The 20,381-nt window shown below is 35.5% G+C and overlaps 1 protein-coding gene across 1 annotated transcript in view; it reads left to right on the top strand.

Moving 5' to 3' along the window:
- Nucleotides 1-19,883, top strand: part of HOOK3 (hook microtubule tethering protein 3) — a 101,922-nt gene extending 82,039 nt beyond the window's left edge. The window contains exons 17-22 of the mRNA XM_040643202.1: nucleotides 3,138-3,172; nucleotides 6,561-6,643; nucleotides 8,254-8,354; nucleotides 9,898-10,002; nucleotides 10,175-10,246; nucleotides 12,916-19,883. Of these exons, the coding sequence (XP_040499136.1) occupies nucleotides 3,138-3,172; nucleotides 6,561-6,643; nucleotides 8,254-8,354; nucleotides 9,898-10,002; nucleotides 10,175-10,246; nucleotides 12,916-13,056 (537 nt within the window). The 3' untranslated portion in view covers nucleotides 13,057-19,883. The remainder of the gene's footprint in view (nucleotides 1-3,137; nucleotides 3,173-6,560; nucleotides 6,644-8,253; nucleotides 8,355-9,897; nucleotides 10,003-10,174; nucleotides 10,247-12,915) is intronic.
- The last annotated feature ends 498 nt before the right edge of the window (nucleotides 19,884-20,381 follow it).

Below are 20,381 nucleotides of genomic sequence, written 5' to 3'. Positions count from 1 at the left end.
GTACTTGAGTCTCTTACTTGTGTTAGAACATACAGAAGGAGTTTATTCTGGAAAAAATAGTTTTGCGTAGCCTGATTTAGGTATCACTGTGGTAATCAAATCTAATTAAATATGCTGTGCACCATTACTTAAAGAGCACATACTTCAGAAGTGAGATGCCAGCCCTTAAAGTACTATTTGCATAAGTTAGTCAATTTATCTGCCCAGATGTTAAAGAGAGGTGTTGCTCTAAATTCTTAGATATTCCCTTAGAGTTCTTTTATATGGATAGAAGGTTCAGATAGGAACTTTCCTTACTGTGATATGCCTCAAATCCAGCAAATGCTTGATGTTTTCGTCTTCTTTTTCACTAACCTATAGTGTTGCATCTCAGGAATATCAGGTAGTATGTAGAACAACCTGCCAAATGGAGCTGGTCCTCTCTGAAGAACAGCATAATTTCTGCCCATTTCTGTTACCAAAAGCACAGTCCTTTCATGTGACCTTAAGTCAGAGTAGGATGGTTTACACATTTTTATTATTATTTTTATGTCATTTATTTTTAGCATGGAAGCAGAAAAGCATTGTTATATCCAGTCATATGGATAATTTGAGCTAGCCACAGTGTGTAAAACTCAAGAGAACAAGACAGGATGAGGAGACCATAGAAGAAAGAAAAATGTACATTTTTGAAAAAAAATGCATAATTTTTACTTCTGTTCATGAATTACTAAATCGTTCCTTCTATTGGCTGCTGTGTTTGCTTCATACTAATATGTCCTCTCTGTCTCTTGGCATGGTTTCTGCTCAAAAGGCTATTGTAAGTATGGCTTCCTATTCATTTCTATATATTGAGCAAATTTTTTTTTATGTACATTCTCTTCCATCATAGTTGATGGTATTGAAATTTCTAATTATGGGAATTTTATGCAAATGAATATGTTATTTGCCTTACAGGTTTATGCCTTTTACACTTAAGATAGTTAAAGGATATTGAAAACTTAACAAGTCAAACCAAAAAGACCTCTGCTCTTATTTGTTTCCCCCAGCCCACTCCTGCTCTACCTCCTTGTTATGATTAGTACATTTTTAGAAATTATTTTGAAGCTTCCGGTTGCAGTCTGGCCTTCTCCTGCCACCTATTTGAGTAGTAACAGTCTTCAGTGGACAGGTGGTGGAGCCTAGGGAGCATGGAAGTAAAGACCATGCATCAACTTCGGAGTCTGGCAGACCCGGGTTTGTTTTTTAGATGTGTTTTGTTTTGTTTTTTTCAGACCTGGCGTTTGTTTTGGGGTCTGCCACTTGAAAGTTACTGAATGTCTGTCTCCCCAGTCTCACCTTCCTCACTTATAAGATGGGGCTAATAATTGCTCACAGTTGTGAGATTAACATGAGACTGCAGTGCCTGGTGTATTAACCATTTATGAGATGATTATTGTGTATTATCTCAGTTAAAACTAATTTTGCTAGAGCCCAGTCAAAACATAAATGCAAAATGACAATTACGATATTTAGAAAGTATTTTCATTTTACCATCTGTACTAAAGAATGAACAAAGCAATAACTGAAAGTTAACAGGGTTATTGCCTTTCTTTTATATTTGGGGGAAGCACTGATAGGGGGCCTTGTGGTCCATTGATCTTGATACAGTTTACATACTGAGCAAAGAAGTAAATTTGATGAATTCCAGAGCTGTGTTACAATGGACTTGAATAAACAATTATAGTAATCATTTTTAAATAAGGTGACCGAAAATCAAAGAACTCCGTGTGAAGGGCCCCACTGCTGCTATTGACTGATTGGACAGTTTGTTTTATAAGCCTGTATTAATTGGGTTTGGCTAAGTTTATCTCAGAATGGAATGTTTCATGGAATTTGTTAATAATCTGGACCCTGCAAGTGTTCAGTTTAATTACAAAACCTAGTCGTCCTTTATAGAATGCCATTATTTTTTATTTTTAGGCCAATTCTAAAATCTGCTTTTTAGGAGAGAGAGAGAGTGTGTGTGTGTGTGTGTGTGTGTGTGTTTTGAGAGAGAGAGACAGACAGAAAGAGCACACACATGACCTGGGGGGACAGGAAGAATCTTAAGCAGGCTCCATGCCCAGTGCTAGCTGCCACAGGGCTCGATCTCACGATCCTGAGATCATGACCTGAGCTGAAATCAAGAGTCAGGTGCTTAACTGACTGAGCCATCCAGGCACTCCTAGGAGACTTTTTATTTTTATATATTTTAAGACTTTATATTTATTTTAGAGAGAGAATCCTCAAGCAGACTCCCCGCTGAGCATGGAGTCCAACACAGGGCTCCATCCCAGGACCCTGAGATCATGACCTGAGCCAAAATCAAGAGTCGGATGCTTAAGTGACTGAGCCACCCAGACACACACACACCCAGCCCCCAGAGACTTTTTTAAAAATACTCAGCCAAAGCTGCATTCTTCAGTAAATTAAATTCTGTGCATACAGCATCCTTCACGTTCCCATACAATCACATAAATTATTTGTGTGCATATTCAGAAATCTCTAAGTCAGTAATTATGGAAATTGATACCTGTCTATCGTGATGCAAGGAAAATAATACAGTAGATAAAAAATATGTTAGGGAAAAATCTATTATTACTAGAATTCTACCTGCCTATTGGTTCCTTTTTATTCATTTCTTCATCTTTTCTTTTTCTTTCTTTTTTTTTTAGATTTTATTTATTTATTTATTTATTTATTTATTTATTTGACAGACAGAGAGTGTGAGAGAGAGAGCACAAGCAGGGGGAGCAGCAGGCAGAGGGAGAGGGAGAAGCAGACTCTCTGCTGAGCAAGGAGCCTGATGTGGGGCTTGATCCCAGTCATGACCTGAGCCTAAGGCAGACACTTCACCGACTGAGCCACCCAGGCGCCCCTATTCAGTTCTTCCTGACTATAAATAGAGACTTCAAATATGCAGTTTCTAGGTATCTTATACTAATTGCTATCACTCATGGGCTGTGCTCTCTCTAATCAAAAAGAAATAGACTTAGGTACATTGTGTGTTTTGAGCTCTTTGACCAGAGAACTTACTGAGAACTCATTCAGAGTCTGTTACTACTGTACTCTTTATTTTTTAAAAATAATTTGTTAGTTAAAATGTTAAATAAATTTCTTTTATTTTCCATTTTCAGTCAGTTCTTCTAAAAAAGAAGCTTGAAGAACATCTGTAAGTATAAAAGCTGTTGAGTCTCATTCTCCTATCCTCCAGTGAAATAGAAGTATTTTGTTAGGTGGTTACAGAGTATCTAGACAATGGCACAGGTGGCCCCTGAAGATACGGGAAATTAGAAGACATATTAATAGTGTCTAAAGGGTCATCTCCTCCCAGTGTCCTTAAGACAAAATAAGTACTGCTTTAGAGCTGTTTTCTCATACAAGATTCCAGAGTTTTATATCTTTGTGGTAGTATTTCTAACTATAGCTAGGAGTTTGAGACACTCTAAATCAGGAGTGGCCAGGCCTTTTTTCGGTAAGGGGCCAGACAGCAGTTACCTTAGACTTTGCAAGCCATGGTCTATGCCACAATCACTTAGCTCTATAGTTTGAAAGCAGCCATAGATGATAAATTAATGTTGCGACTGTTCCAGTAAAACCTTATACAAGAACAGGCAACAGGCTGAATTTGGCCCACAGACTGTAGTTTGCCAGCTCTAGAGTATAGCCAGCTGAATCGTCCTTTTTAAGTAAAGTTTTGAAGTACTACAGAGCTTATCAGTAGCAGATTTTCAAACATCTCCTTGAATTGCAAATATATCTGAAAGTGACTTTTTAATCTAAAAATGAAGTAAAATTTAAATATTACGTATGTTTTCTCATGAAGAAAAAATCTTCATCCATCTTTATCTTTAGCTGAGGTTGACATTGTTAGGGATGTTTTTTTATTTTTCTCACACCCATTAACAATTTTAATCCTTCCTATCACTTTCTAGCAACACTCTCCTAACAAACACTGAGTGTAGGGTGGCCATGAATTACTAGCCTGTTGGGAGTGTTCCACTGTTCCACTGTGGTAAACCAGACATCCTCAGTATCATAGAGATAACTTTGACTTGCTCTACTGTGATTGGAAAAAAAGTTCTATAATCTGGCAGTTTGTCTCATGCTATCCAATTTTTTTTTTAATATAGGAAAAGTGAGATAATCCTAGGAACTGATACTTGCTGGCAAGTCTAACAATGGGCAAATTCTTAATGCACTAATAGAAGAGAAAATGTTACCTTCTAGCCACTGTGAGGTTACCTAGAGTCAGAATTCAGTACTGAATTCTGTCCTTTTTTCTTTCCCACTTCTGTATTGCAAAAAAATTTGAATACCTGTTGTTTCATAAAACTGACCACTGTTCTGTGTTCCATTACATGGTAAATCAACAAGAATTTATTAGTGAGGATGAGGCCTGTTAGTCTCCTGTGGCTGCCGTAACAAATACCACGAATTACCACAAACTGGGTGGCTAAAAAAAGAGAAATTTATCCTCTATCGGTTCTTGCAACTACAAGTCTAAAATGAAAGAAGTCAAAAGGATGGGTTCCTTCTGGAGGTTCTAAGGGAGAATCTGTTCCATGCCCCTCTTCAGGCTGACTGCTAGCAATCCTTGGTGTTCCCCGGCTTATAGACACATCACTCCAATCTCTATCACCTCATCTTCACAGGCATTCTCCTCTCTGTACCTTTTGTCTTCACATGGCCTTCTTATAGGCACACCAGTCATTGAACTTAAGGCCCAACCTGATCCAGCACGACCTCATCTTAACTAATTATATCTGCAAAGACACTATTTTCAAGTGATGTCACATTCCTAGGTATTGGGGGTTAGGACTTCACCATATCTTTTTTGGGAGATAAAATTCAGTCCACAAGAGAGTCCATAGATATATCAAAAGGTGGTCATTCTCATGCAAATTAAAAACTACAATGAAGACTACTTTATATACACCAAGTTGGTAAAACTAAAAGTCAGACATACTAAGTATTGCCAAAGATGTTCAGCAGTGTCTACTCCACTGAGTATGTATCAGTTTACTTAGCAAACTGAACATGCACATATTCTGTGACCCATCAGTTCCACTCCCTACATAAACCCTTGATTCCTAGAAATGCTGTTACCCGGGTGTCAGGAGACATGTAGAAGAAAGTAAGAAAGAATACTGTTTGCAATCACAGAAAAGTAGAACCAATACAAATACCACCAATTTGTAAAACAATAGCTAGAGTGAGTTATATTCAAACAACGGAACACTATACTGCAGTAAAATGTGTAACTTAGGGCTAACACATCCATATACATGAATCTCAAGAGTATGGTGTTAAGTAAAAGATGGCAGTCACAGAACAATACATATGGTATAATGTATAAAGTAAAAATTTGGCAAAATTCACCAATATATTGGTTAGGAATACACACAAAGACTCATCACAAAAGTCATGAGAAAGATTAAAATTCTGGGTTTGGGTTCCCTAAGGTTCTGGGATAATTTCTGCTTCATGACCTGTTTACTGGGCTTAAATTTTCTTATTCTTCTAACTACTGTATATACTCATCTTGTATGTAGATATGTCACACACTCAATTTGTTGAAAAAGAAATAGATTTGTTAGAGTATTACCCATAGAAAAGACCAGAAATAGACTTAACAAAGTACTCTGTTTTCTTCTCAGTTTTTTTCTATATTTTCCAATTTATGCAGCCTTTTTCCCCTCTCATATTACAAAGTGCCAAACTAAGTAGAGAATTACACATATTATAACTAACAGGAAGAAACTTACTTTCTGTTAATTTTTTACTTTTGTATTGGAATATAACTTACATAGAGTAGACAAATTCTAAGTTCCTAAATTTGATGAATGTTTTTCTACATACATAAATATCCCAGATCAACATATAGAATACTTCCAGCAACTCATCAGGATTCTTCATTCTCCCTTCTAATTGATTCATTCGATCCTCAAACTAGTCATTATGCTGCTCTCTTATCACCTTTCATTAGTTTTGACACATTCCGAACTTCCTATAAAAGGAATCCTACAGTATTACCCTTTTGTATTTTACTTCCTATGTTCAGTGTTGTTCTGTGATATCTATCCATGTAGGTGCATGTATCATTAATTCTTTCTTATTGGTGGATAATGTTCTTTCTCTTTTTATTTTTAGCACCATTTTTGCAATAAGATTTCTGCCTTATAAAACCTCTGAAAGTTTTAAATTAACTCATATAATATCCTATTCCTAGAAAAGAAGATGAAGACCATTAAGTTCTCTGTACCCTGTTGTGCATATTTATGTAAAAGAAATTATTATTACTTCAGAGTCTGAGATTTTTTTCTCTGTTTTGTGTGTGTGTGTGTGTGTGTGTGTGTGTGTGTGTGTGTGTGTTTTTACCAATTTTAAAAATATATACTAAATTCATGTGGATTAGGCTTTTTATCTTTTTTTTGTTTGGTAGCACTTGTGTGCTATGCAAGTGTATCCCAAGCATTAAGAACTTAGATCTTTCATTTCAAGTGGAAAAAAAACCAGAAACAGTAGTAGGTGACAATGTGTTACGTATTTTGTTGCAGGGAGAAGCTTCATGAAGCCAATAATGAATTGCAGAAGAAGAGAGCCATTATTGAAGATCTTGAACCACGGTTTAATAACAGCTGTGAGTTTTTCCTAATTAGTATAGTTGTTTTTAATTGGAGTATAGTTAACATATTACTAATTGCCACAGTTTTTGTGTTTTTGTTAAGATTTTATTTATTAGAGAGTACACGTGCAGGGGGGAGGGGCAGGGGAAGAGAGAATCCCAAGCTGCTGCCACACTGGGCTTGATCTCGCAACCCTGAAATCATGACCTGAGCCGAAACCAAGAGTTGGATGCTCAACTGACTGAGCCACCCAGACCAGACACCTAGTGATGAGTTTATATAAAATTGTTTCTTTCAGAAATAGGTCCTATTACATATTCTACCAATTAAATAATTTGTCTTACAGAATGAGTATATAATCATCTTTACAGTATTTCTAATTATAGTTTTGAGTTTTTCCTTAACTGTGGATGGTAATGAATATTTTATGCAATTAGCTATTTTCATAGTCTGGTTGCATGTAAATCAGCCAAACTTTTACTGCTTTAGATATTTATACATGTAGGTAGCCTGACTTTATTAATGCTTTTTTTAAATTAAATTTTATTTATTTATTTGAGAGAGAGAGAAAGAGAGAGAGACAGAGAGCACGAGAAGGGGGAGGGTCAGAAGGAGAAGCAGACTCCCTGCTGAATAGGGAGCCCCATGTGGGGCTCCATCCCAGTAATCCAGGATCATGACCTGAGCCGAAGGCAGTCACTTAACCAACTGAGCCACCCAGGCGCCCTTTATTAATGCTTTTATGTGGAGCAGCACATAGACCTTCCCCCCCACCACCTTTTCCAACTGTGGTGAAATATATATCACATAAAAATGACCATTTTAGGGGCACCTGGGTGGCTCAGTTGGTTAAGCATCTGATTTCAGCTCTGGTCATGATCTTGGGTCCTGGGATCGGTCCTGTGACAGGCTCCATGCTCAGTGGGGAGTCGGCTTGTCCCTTTTCCTCTCCCTCGGGTCTCCGCTCTCCCTGTTCATGCTCTCTCTCTTTCTTTCTCTGTCAAATAAATAAAGTATTTTTTTAATGACCATTTTAACCATTTTTTAAGTATATAGTTCAGTGACATTTAGTACATTCACATTGTTGTACCAGCACTATCCATTTCCAGAACTTTTCATCATCTTAAACTGAAACTCTATGCCCATTAAACAGTAACCCCCCATTCTCCCCTGTGCTCCCAGCCCCTGGGAGCCACTGTTCTACTTTCCTTCTCTGAGAACTGTTCTAAGTAACTCATCTGAGTGGATTCATACATTTGTCCTTTCATGTCTGGCCTACTTCTAACAGAATGTCTTTCATTTTCACTTATATTGTCTCCATGTTATCGCATGTATCAGAATTGAGGCTGAATAGTATTTGATTATACATATTGACCACATTTTGTTCGTGCACTCATCCATTGATGGTTACTTTTTAATTTATGCATTTCCAAACTGAAGTTTTTATTCATAAAAAAAGCTTTTTATAAGAACAAAAAATTAGGAATTTTTAAAATAAAATTATAAATAGGAACAGACCAAACAATCTCTCAAAGTTTCTACTTATTTTGTCATTTGAAATGCTTTTCAAGTTGTTACAATCTAAAAAAAAAGGTTTTTTCTTTCTTCATTCTGTCATTTGTAGCCTTAAAAATTGAAGAATTACAAGAAGCTTTACGGAAAAAAGAAGAGGAAATGAAGCAAATGGAGGAACGATATAAAAAATACTTAGAGAAAGCCAAAAGTGTAAGTATGAGTTTCTGGGCTTCTCCACTTTCTGATCATGCGTCACTGGTCATCCAGTTAAGCACATGTACAGTGACTTCTCACACCGAGAACTATCAGGAGAAGAACAAAAGAAATCTTTTGACAAAGAAAAACACCAAGGAAGAAACAGTGATCAAAATAGGTCACCCCACTGAGTAGTTACTAATTACGAAGAGGAAAATGGTCCTTTCTGTGGAAAGTAAGTGGCAGTCACCTCCTTGGGATAGTAATCAAAATTAGCTACACTGATGGTAGACAACCAACAACATCTTGTGCCTCTTGATAGCATATCATTGTCAATAATATTTAACCTGAATCTAAGCAGTCTTTTAGACGCAACTTTCAGTTCCCAGGGAAAGTGAGATTACCAGAACAAGTTAAATAACACTTTCAGGAAATCATCAAATAAATCCAGAATTGGGGATAAAAGTCAATGTATGAAAAACAAAAATAGTAATTGGAGTATGGGGGAGCACAAGAGGCTCTTCTAATGTAAAAGGGCCCAAAGTACCAAATGTAATGCATTAATATTTGGGTCCTGAATTGAGGGTGGAAGGAGCAGTGGTTTATCAAAGACGTTTTGGAAACACCTGTGGAAATGTGGATTTGGACTGAATAGTGATGACTTACAGAATTGTTCATTTTCTTACAGATGATGTTGGTATTGTGATTGTGTAAGAGAATGTCCTTAGTCTAAGAAGATGCATGTTGAAGTACTTAGGGGTTATGTGTTCCCAGGTCTGCAGATTACTTTACAGTAGGCTCCCAAACAAGCGTGGGTTGTGGAGGGAAGAGAAAATGTGGCAGTACAGCAATTGGTGAATTGGAATTAAAGGAAATGGATTTTTATTGTTTCTCTCTTTCAGTTTTCTATAGGTTTGATAGGTTTTGATAGTAACAGTATTGAGCCAAAAAGCAAAAAGACCGTTCCCAGAAGACCGCTAGTTGGCCAGCTAGAATTGCATCATATGCCCATGCCTAAATCAGGCCACTGGCAGAAGAGGCAATGGGGTCACAGTGATAGACTTTTTAACCATCAGAGGAAAGGGAAGACACCTGTCAGTAATGGCTGCTACAGTATTATTTATTAATTTTAAGCCAGGATTCTTATAATTAATTCTTTTACATAGCTAAATGTTTTATATAATCAAAAGTTGTAACAATTGAATATTATTTCATACATTCAAATTTTAGAGTACCCTTTAAGACAGCTTTATGATTCTTACAAGGTTTATCCTTGGTTTTTTCTTTTAAAGAACTGCTTCCTTAGATGTTATGTTCTTTAAGTCTGAAACTTTAAAATTTTTTCTTTGTGGGAGCTTGGGTGACTCAATCAGTTTAGTGTCTGCCTTCAGCTCAGGTAATGTCCCAGAGTCCTGGGATCGAGCCCCAAGTCGGGCTCCCCACTCAGTGGAGAGTCTTGCTTCTCCCTCTAACCCTCCCTCCTCTCCTGTTCTCTCACTGTCTCTCAAATAAATAAACAAAATCTTTAAAAATTTTTTTTCTTTGTTCCTCTTTGCAGGTTATCCGTACTTTAGACCCTAAGCAGAATCAAGGAGCAGCACCAGAAATACAAGCTCTTAAAAATCAGCTCCAGGAACGAGACCGACTGTTCCATTCTTTAGAGGTAGTTTGCTATACTATACTATACTATACGATAAGACATTTGGGTTTTGATTCTTTATTTTCTAGGAGCCTTGCTACATACAACTGTGTCCATGAATTTAGATAACTAATTGCATTTTATTGATATTGAATTGTTTTTCATCTTTACATGTTTACATGTGCTTGTTTTTTAGAAAGAATATGAGAAAACAAAGAGTCAAAGAGAAATGGAGGAGAAATATATTGTTAGTGCCTGGTACAATATGGTAAGAAAATAACACTTCAAAACACATTGCAAAGTTCAGTGAATAAGTAATGTTTATTACACTACTTGTATTATAGAAGTAGTTCTACCAAATGAATCTGAAAGTAATTGCTATCCTAACACACACTAACCAAACCTAACGCTGATCTTAGGATTGAAAAGGAGAAATGAGAACCACCATAAACAGGGTTAGGACGTATTGAAACCATCATTATTCCTAGAGGATAGAAAGATAAATGACAGTTTGATTTCTGGCTCTGAGAACCATTTTATTCTAGGAGAAGGGGACTTTAATAATATCAAAGCACAGATGCAGTAGCGTTTGTTTTGAGGGGCTATCCTGTTGTCTTCGCAGGAGTGGTACTTAGAGTGAGGTGGTTTCTCTCACAGGGTTTGGAAAATGTTCAGGGTGTTAAACCCTGAACAACTGGAGGTTTTGAAACTGAATTTTCCAACTCAAAAAAATGTTTAAAATATTGCAGGGGAAAATAAATGCTTGTCAACATTCTGGGCTTCAGTAAGATTTTCTGGATTTGAAGAGTGTGCTGTACTTTTTTCAGTATTTTTGTCCTAGACTTCCCTTTTTTCTTCATTGTTTTTCTTCCCAGTAAGACCACTTCTGCCCTGTCAAAATGTTAGTTGCCGAAGACAAGAAATTGAACCAGATTTTTTTTTCATCATCCTCCCCTCCCCCACACCCCTACAGTTATCTTGTGGTTGTTTCTGTTTTACAGTTGTGACTGATACTGTGTCTTAAAGGGTAATGTCCCAGGTCTCCTAATAATGGGATTTGACCTTTGTCAGAAATTCATATAATTTCATGACATGTTCACATTTATTTTTGTCGTGGTTAAAACAACATATTTCAAATTTTATCACAATTCTAAAAAACAAAGGAAATCAAACTGGGCTTAGAATACTATTTTGGTTAACAAATATAGATTTCTTGAAAATTAAAAATTAAAAAAGGAAAAACTATTTAAGGAAGTTCTCTGAGAACTGGTTCTGACTCTACCTATTCTGTTTCCTCTTTGTCCTCTTTAAAGGTTAATGTCAGTGACCTTGGAACTCTGCCCCTTAAACCTTATTGGTCATTTCATAGATTTGATTGATTTGTAGGACTTCGCATATTGTGGTTGTAGAACTGAACTTACCTATTCTGTGACATGGTATTACAGAATAGCCCTACTTTTCAGCTCTCAGGGAGTAAAGGAATAACTCCTAGTAGACGCACACAAGTTATGTTCCAGTAAGATAGCCAGGAACAGCTTCATACACACATTCAGAAAGTTCTGCGTCTCGGACTACTGAATGGAAGGGAGGTGACAAGCACTGGGAAAAGGCATTAAGTATCTCAGAGCACGACCCAGTCATGGCTACTGGGGTCCTAAAGGTGTGTGAAGGATTGGAATAAGTTGTGTGGAATGTGAAAGTGAAAAAAAGATAGTATATTTTAAATAAAATAGAATTGGTAATATATGTAGCCACATTAATAAATTTAAGGATTACCAATAGATATTTGTCAGTTTTCTTCAGATTCTTAAATGCTTTGATTACAAATTGAGTAAAAAACATGTTCTGGATTTTCTCATTGGGAAAATGGAGAAATGTTGTTTATTTGGGTATATATGAGAGACTTAAATTCTGTTAAAGACACAAAGCCATGACTAGTGTTTTCCTTAGAAGCTAACAAGTGATGGGAAGATTGGTGTTTCGTCTTCTGTGCCAGTCTATCCAGTTCACTCTAGGAAAGCCCTAGGAATTTTCACATAGCTTGGGTTAGGTACCTGCTGTCCTTTTGGCTCTCAGTTGCTTCTTTCTTCCTTTCTTCCTTGTTTCGGTGTCCACTTCCTCCCATCAGTTTACTCGTAGCCAATCACTGGTGAGAATAGTCGCTCTCCATTCTTAATGTTTCCCTGGTCAGGGTTCTTTACTGGCTTATTAAATAAGTACCCAGACCACTTTTTCCCTGATCTCCTCACAGACAGTTTAAAACAGTTTAAAAGGCACACTCTCAGAGGTTTCCTCCCTCCTGTTAAGGTGGGCCCAGCAATTGTATATCCTCTCCCTTCTAAGCTAGTAGGCCATCCTACTCCAGTCTTCAAGAAAGACTCCCTGCTCTCGGTTGGGCCCTCTGTTGTGGACTGTCAGGAATTTTTCTTAATTTGCTTGAGAATACAAGCCTGCCTGAAGTGAAGAAAAACACCCCGGTGGTATGTATTATACCTAGTGTGGCCTTCCTCCTTAAGAAACAGCATGTGCATTTGTGTTTTCCACTCAAAATAAGCCGTGTGATTTCCACAGCCCCATGTGAATCAACTGGTACCAATCAATTGCATTCTTTGTTCTTGGAGATCAGTTTATACGTTTGATTTGAAAAGGAAGTATGATTGAATATGGGTAATGTTTTCCAAAATTCTGTCTCTGTTATCTGGTGTTTTGGTTATTGTAAATTCAGAAAATTAAGCCTTAATTTTTCCAAGAGAAGATTTGTACCTAATTGTTGGAACTAAAATGTCTCTATAAGATTTTAATCTATAATGAGCAGAATTAACATCCCTAATTGTGCCTTATGATGCGACGTGACAAATTCTGCATGATGAAATTTTCTTTTGTGAGAGTATGGTCTACTTTTTCTCATTGATGACTGTTTTTTCCTATGTTGTATAGGGAATGACCCTGCATAAAAAGGCGGCTGAAGATAGACTTGCTAGTACAGGTTCAGGGCAATCATTTCTGGCTAGGCAAAGACAAGCAACCAGCACAAGAAGATCTTATCCGGGCCACGTTCAACCAGCCACAGCAAGGTAGACAAGTCTTGCCATCAGAATAAAAAAACAGCCTACATTCAAAGCATACTTCTGTTACATATGACGACATTTCAGGAAATTCAGCCAGCTTATTTTTTGTCTCTTTTATGTTGATATTTAGTTGTTTCTCATTAGAGGACTTTCTCTCCTGTATCTATATTTTAGTTTCTTGGTTCTTTATTTTGTAGTCCTTTCGGTTCCTTTTAATGTGCCAAAAATTTTTAAATGCCCTATTAAAAGTGTTGTATAATAGTGTAGTACTTTTCTTTGTATGAAAATGTCCTTTCCCCAATGGTGTAGGCTTTGTAATGAATTAGATTTTCTGCCAATAATTGATATACAATTTATATTCTTTATTGTGCCTCTGTGTTACCATGCTTTATAAGAATGTCTTTGTTTAAAGGGAATTAATCTTTTTATGATGTATTAATCTGTGTTTTCAATTGTTTTCCAAATGCACTTCAAATAACTTGCATATTTACTATATAAAATGGTTGGCAAGTGCACTTTTTGCAAAGACATAAATACATTGGCAGAGGTGCTAATCACATGTTACCTAAGGCACCTGATAGATTTATTTAGAGGGAAAAAATGAGTTTTCCACATTGTTTTATAGGAAACTAAATTTGTCCAAAGATTTGGAAAATATTTTTAAAACATACATAAAATTTCATTATTTCTTGCTATCTTGTTTGCTGACAGAAGATAAATGCATTGGTTAGGTTATTTGGGGAGAAATTACAGAAGAAAAAAAATCAGGCAGTGCATTAATTTTTTTTCTCGTTTTGGAATAGCCTAGTAACTGAACATCAAATTCTAGCAATGTGGCTGACATTTATAGTTTCATTTGCCCTCCACATCTAAAAGAGTCATCTTTCATGTACTTACAAGTAATAGGTAGCCTTACCTTTTGAACAGTTTCCTTGTTGACTTGCATCTCATTTTACTTACTCTTTAATATAAACCCTTCAATTTCTCAGTAATTCCTAAACCTAACATCCTAATATCAGTCATTAAGATCAATAAGTGACTTCTTGTATGTGATGTTATGACAAGTCTCTTAACATTTTTTTCTTAATTCTATGTACTAGTCCAAGACTTTGCTATCGAATAGATTCTCTTGAGTATTTGGTTGCCGCAGAGTTCTTAGATTTGTTGGCAGATTGTAAACCATGTTTATTTACATTGAGGAATGGCTGTCAAGTAATAATGATTGTAAAGCACTTTGTATAAGGTGCTGTGTAAATGTGAAATATTATTCATTTGAAAATGAAATGCCTCTGACTTTCCATAGTGACTTAAGAATTTGGTCCCAAATTATATTTAAGTTCCCCTCCAGCCTTTTTCTTGCATCATATCCAATTTTTTTTTAAAGCAAATTATTTAAAGCAAATTATTGAAATTGGGTTGGCTGGTTTTGGTTTTAGATTGGTCCTCTAATAAGATTTTATTTCGTGTACTTGCTATTTGAAAGTTCAGGTTTCTTTTAGACCTGTATATTAAATACAAACAAATAACACTAAATCAAGCTACATGTAATTAAGAATTTTCAGAAACTATATTCAGGTATTTGACTTTAAATCCTTACTTTTTTTTTTAATAAGAAAATTGACCTAAAAATAGTGTTTTCATTTGTCCTCAGAAACTGTACTTGAAGAAAGGTATTAAGAGTATACACAGAAATGACTCCATGCATTGTGCTAATTTTTTACATCAAGTACAGAAGTCTGAGTGCAGTGTGAATGCTTCTACCTGATAAGACTGTAAATCAGGAAGAATCTGTAATAATAGAACTGCATGAGCAGAATGCATTGTGGGGTTTCAGGAGGCTAAGCAGACCTCATCAACATAGTTTTAACGATAAAAGATTAAAAACTAGTTAAGATGGTTCTACCCCCAACCCCTTATTTCTCAAATAGCATAAGGATTTAGCTGTTTTAAAACAGGACATGAACACTAACTTTGGTAACATTAAAATTATTTGGGAATTATACTACCTGTGGAATAAGATAGATAAAATTAAAGAGTCTATGAGCTATTCATTAAATGGATTATATCCTATGAGATGAGAGGTTTTAATTTCAGTTCTCTATTTCTCTGGTCTCCTACCTACCTATCAACTCAAATATATTTCTCTAAACAGGAGGAAAAGGTGACAGGCTTTTAGAAGCACGTTTACTTTTTATTTTTCTATGGCATCTGTTGCATGCTATTTTTTTGGTGTTTACATTCATAACTTTCACTCTCCTTTACCCTTATAGTTTAGTATGTTACTTTCATTACATAGAAGAAATTATATTTCTAAGCATCTGATGCTTTTTCAAAAAGCAGAAATAAAACTTAGCTGTAGCAGTGACAACCCTGTTTCTCTTGCCCAGCTTTGGACAGGATTTATAAATTGCTATTTCTCCAGTAATGATTAATAATTTCTCAGGAGGTTTGTGATGATGCATGGTCTGTCTGGAAGTTGAAAGCCACTGGGCACTTTATCTAGATGTGAGCTATACTGTGCTATATTTTTACAAGCTCCTTGAATACAGTAGCTTCATGAAGCCACAGTTCGCTCGGACAGTGGAGCTAGCCCTGGCCTCAGCAACGGAGTAAGTACAGTGTTACTGCATTAGGTTAGGGTGACCCATCCCCGCAGTGTTGAACTCTTATCAACAAAAAGCTTATTTTCTCTTTTCCTTCTAACCAGGGTAAGAAAGTACAAAGTAAATAACTTAAGAATATGAAAGAATAACATTTATGTTCTGCAGTGTGTATTTACAAAGTTTGTAATAAAAAAAAAGAATCCGACAAATGTCATAGTTTACCACATAGAAAAAGAATAAATAATACAACTGTACATATCTTAAAAGAGCTTCAAAAACTCAATCATATCTTTTTATCATTTGTCTAATTATTTGATAATAACCAAGGAAAAGAAGTCCCTAAATAAAGGACCCATGTTCCAAAATTGATTAAGATTGACTTATTTGTTTGATAAGCCCTAGCCTGGTAAAATCGGCTTGCTGGGATGTGAGATGATTAGATTATAATAGGATTAATTTTGTTGAAGTTTTATTGTTTTGCTTATATAGTAAAAGCTCAGTTGTACAAAATTAAGCTAGATGTTCTCCAGCCAGAAACATTGGCCTTTTATCTCATTAGTCCCTGCACAGGCATGAAAATCCACACTGTGCAGATAGACCAGCAATAAGTGATTGTTCAGTAAAAGATGAGTTAGGCTGAAGAAAAGATAATTTTATTAGCTACTTTACTTACATCTCCTTTTGAATAACAGCTTTGTTTATTTTTGTTAGCTAATGATAAATATTTTTGAGTGTCTCTTGTTCTCAGACAAGCATTCATCTTTTCAAGATAACACCATGTTAAAAATTTGAAAATCTCTATCCGAGTATGAGAAGTATCTTAAAACAAAAATCTAAATTTTTAAAATTATCTTAACTCTCTGCACTTAATTCCCAGATGTCTAGATCTCTGACTTTGGGATGTTAACAGTTGGAACATGTGTAAACCAGCTAGCGTAAACCTAGCTAGTTTATAGCCCTGTGGATAAGAACAACTGTGATCCTAAAATGAGAGGAAAGTGCTTGGTGTCTTGCTTTTTGCTAATTGCAGAATAACATTAAGACAAAATGCTTTTTGTTGTCTATGCATTAAACTATGGAAGGAAACTTGGACTTCTTACCCTTGTATTATGAAGGGATTCTTGTCAAGGCGATGTAGCATTATGCTTCTTCAAAGTGAAGCCCGTGTGATACCCTGAAGTAGATGAAGGAGTGTATTAAACAAGAGAAATGGGGTATCAGAGTCTTTGAGAATTATGTTAGTGTGCTTTTTATTTTCCCTTTTTATAAGTTAAGGAGGTTTCCATTCAATAATGATAATCTCTTTTTCTGTAGTCCCAACTGTTGAAACAGCAGCTTATTTTAATAGTTGCACAAACCAGTTTCATTACATTTAAAAGTGGTCTCAGAGCTTATTCTTTGTAACTATAATGATTTTAATATTTTATATCATGAAGTTTTTATATGAGGAAGGCTATTCTCAATGTATCTGTCATCTAATTTTTTACTTTATAAAGCATATTTAAATAATAATTGGTGTATGTTCCTTTTATTGAAAATTTTGAAAATGTTTTATTGTCCAGTTTAAGCATAATAATTTTATTCTAAAGTTTTGTAGTAAAAACTGTTCATTTCTCAGAAACCCAAAAAACGAAATAATTTGCTACTGACACAGCTAATTTCTGCCCTTCCCCATTCCCCAAAATCACAGAAGTATTAATATTTAGCTTCCTTTTTATAAAATGAAAATCACAAATGTGATGACATCCATCTCTTTTAAATCATTGATTATGTTCTTGGGGAGAATGAATGTATTGATTATGTTGTTAAATAGCTTTTTATCAATCCAATCCAACTCACATGTGTTATCTATGAAATATAAAAACTTATGAAGTTTATTTAATGTGATCTTGAACTAGGATTCTTCACATTGTGGTTAAATTGATAGAGAAAGGGACATTCGTTTGAGAAACAAGAGACCTGAACCTAATTATGGCAAGTATATGAGTTTTGACAATTGTAGGGGGTCTATACATGTTTCCTAGCAATTATATATCAACAATTATATGATGTCTCTCTTCATTATTTTTCTATTTTCCAGTATTTTCCAGTAATATTCTGTAAGATAGGTTTATATGCTGTATTTATAAGTGAGCATAAAAATCTGAGAAAGTAACAGAAGGCTGTTAAGGCAAATCCATTCCTAGAAATTAGAATGGATTATCAGGATACAAAATGGCCTGATTATAAACAAATATCCAGGCGGATGGAAGTACTAACACAATTAAAAATAACTGTCTTAACAAATGTTCCTAAAGTGATAGCTTACATAAAATCTTCTGACTTCCTTAACATGATCATTAAAGAAGAGTAGACAAAAATATAATTTATTTTCTGATCGTCCTTCCCTTCAGTAGGCATTAACTGGGCATACAATACAATATTCACTATACGTTTATCAGTGGAGGGGAAAGCATCTATTTTTATTTTGAAACTCTTACCCATTTCTAAATCTAAGATAGTGACTTGAAGCCATTAAGGATACTATGATTTGATAAGATGAGAAGAAACCTGTGGGCTGAAAATTACTACCAACTTCTCTAGATCTGCTGCTTTATCTAGTTTAGAAACCTTAGGCTCAATTCTATGTTCCTCCCTAATTACACATAGTAGCCCACCAACAAAATTTTGTTTAAATTGAAGGCAAGAGTAGAGTTTTTAAAAAACATATTCAAGAGAGTCTTTACGTACCTGATAAATTACCCCTAGGCTCAGAATTAGATCTTTATAGAGTCTTGAAGATGAAATCATCAGAAAAAGTGTCTGTAGCCTCAAACTTTCAGGCGTGTGGGGCTATCAAATATCCTGAATTATATCTACTCAGAGCTTAAAGGAAGAATTAACTATCATGACAAGAGTAATCTCAAAGTGAGAAAAGGGAAACTACCAAAGCATGTGTGGCTTTAATGTATGTGGGGGACTTCTTAGCAGGTGTTATCACTTAAGAGATCTCAAAGTTGACAAACGAAAATAATTAGCTTAGCAACTATATTGCTAAAATCAGTAAAAGGGACTCGTGTTTATTCTTGGTGTATTTGTCAACCTATGGGCAGTGAGTACTGTATATACATTCTGTAGTGTTTATATATGTCACTATTAGAGATGAGTGTCTTTAATATTATTTACTGTTACATCTAATCATTTATGTATTATTTATACTTTACTGCAAGACTCACAGCACTTTACTAATATTAGATAATTATTTCTCTTCTACTTTTCTGTGGCATTTTCGATTTGTATCTTTTACCCTAGGGTTCTTTTCCTTATTTTGGAGCACTCAAGAAGAAAAGTGTGAAAGATCACCCAAAGAAATGGGCTCTGTGTTCTCCCTGAAATGTCTAAAGTGGGATCTGAAAATCTAAGTCTAGAGATCTATTTGAAGCTGAATGGGGGCTACTAAGCATTAATTACATTTTATATTTCACATTAATAAGACTTATAAGTCAATACTCCTGAAACCAAGTTGTCTCAAATGCCAATATATTTGAAACTTTTTGTTTTCTGGAGTCGCGTTAATAAAAAGTAACCAGTCTTCTAGTTCATCAGAACATGTTCTAACCTTTGCTCTGCCTCCTAAAATACAAACCTATCAATTGCCCTTCACTTTCTTTCGTAGTTTCTTCATCATTGCCTAGACCCAAAGACAGGGGAAAGCAAGCCAAGTTCCAGGAGCTCTGAAGTCAGAGAATCTGGGAACAGGTGGAGGTTAGCTGTGGGGACAAGGCAGACGCTGCAGCTGGCAGAATGCTACAGAAATGTTCCTCGTTCTGCTGTAACAGATGTGCTGAATGAGCTTGGCTCTTGTTAAGTTCGAACAGAGCAAAGTGTTCAGCTTGGTTTTACTGAGAGGTATCTTTAAGAGTCAGGACTTTTCCATTTGTAACTTGAATATTCAAATCATAGTCCGAAAGTAACTGAAATATTTGTTGTTAGGTAAACATTGACACATGGTTACTGCCAAAGAATAGGAAGATTTACTCATATGAACATTCTCTTAGAGTTTTGTTTTGTTTTATGCTTTTACATGAGACAAATGCTTTTATACTGTGAAAAGTTTCGGTAGTATTTTCTTCTGCATTACCCCCTGTTCTCCTGATGATCTTTGCTTAAGCAAGTCACCTAGAAGAGAGTAACACTGAAATAGAGAAGTGTAGACTCTGACCTTTGAGGGAGGATTTGCTTTTGTCTCCCCAAAGTAAAAAGTTAAAAATGAAATACCCTCATACACACACAGACAAAATAAAATGTTTTGAATATCTACTAATTAGTTGTTGAATGGATAAGTTCTCTTCTAAATGCCTTTATCATCCAGTGGCTTTTTGCTAATTTACGTTAAGAGCAGATTCTAGACCTACATTTTCCAATTTGTTAGCCATTAGCCACATGGGGATTTAAATTAAAATTAAATAAAATTAAAACTTTGGTTCTTCAGTCACCTAGCCACATTTCAAGTGATTTGTGCTGCACAGAGATAGTGGTTACCATATTGGACAGCATAAATACAGAGCATTTCCATCATTGCAGAAAATGCTTTTTTACAGTGGTGTAATGCCCAAAGAGAAAATACAGTCAAAAATTATTCAATTAACTTAAAATAACTCTTAGGTTTTACTGCCATAGTTGAAGAAAGCTGTTTCTCTTACCAAAAAAATTAATACCAGCCCTTTTTAAAGACATTGGAAAAATCAAAACA

Source organism: Ursus maritimus, unplaced genomic scaffold (assembly GCF_017311325.1).
Source record: "Ursus maritimus isolate PB19 unplaced genomic scaffold, ASM1731132v1 scaffold_28, whole genome shotgun sequence".
In the NCBI taxonomy this organism is placed as follows: Eukaryota; Metazoa; Chordata; class Mammalia; order Carnivora; family Ursidae; genus Ursus; species Ursus maritimus.
Note: the sequence above shows the minus strand (reverse complement) of the source record. Positions and strands in the feature narration are given on the sequence as shown.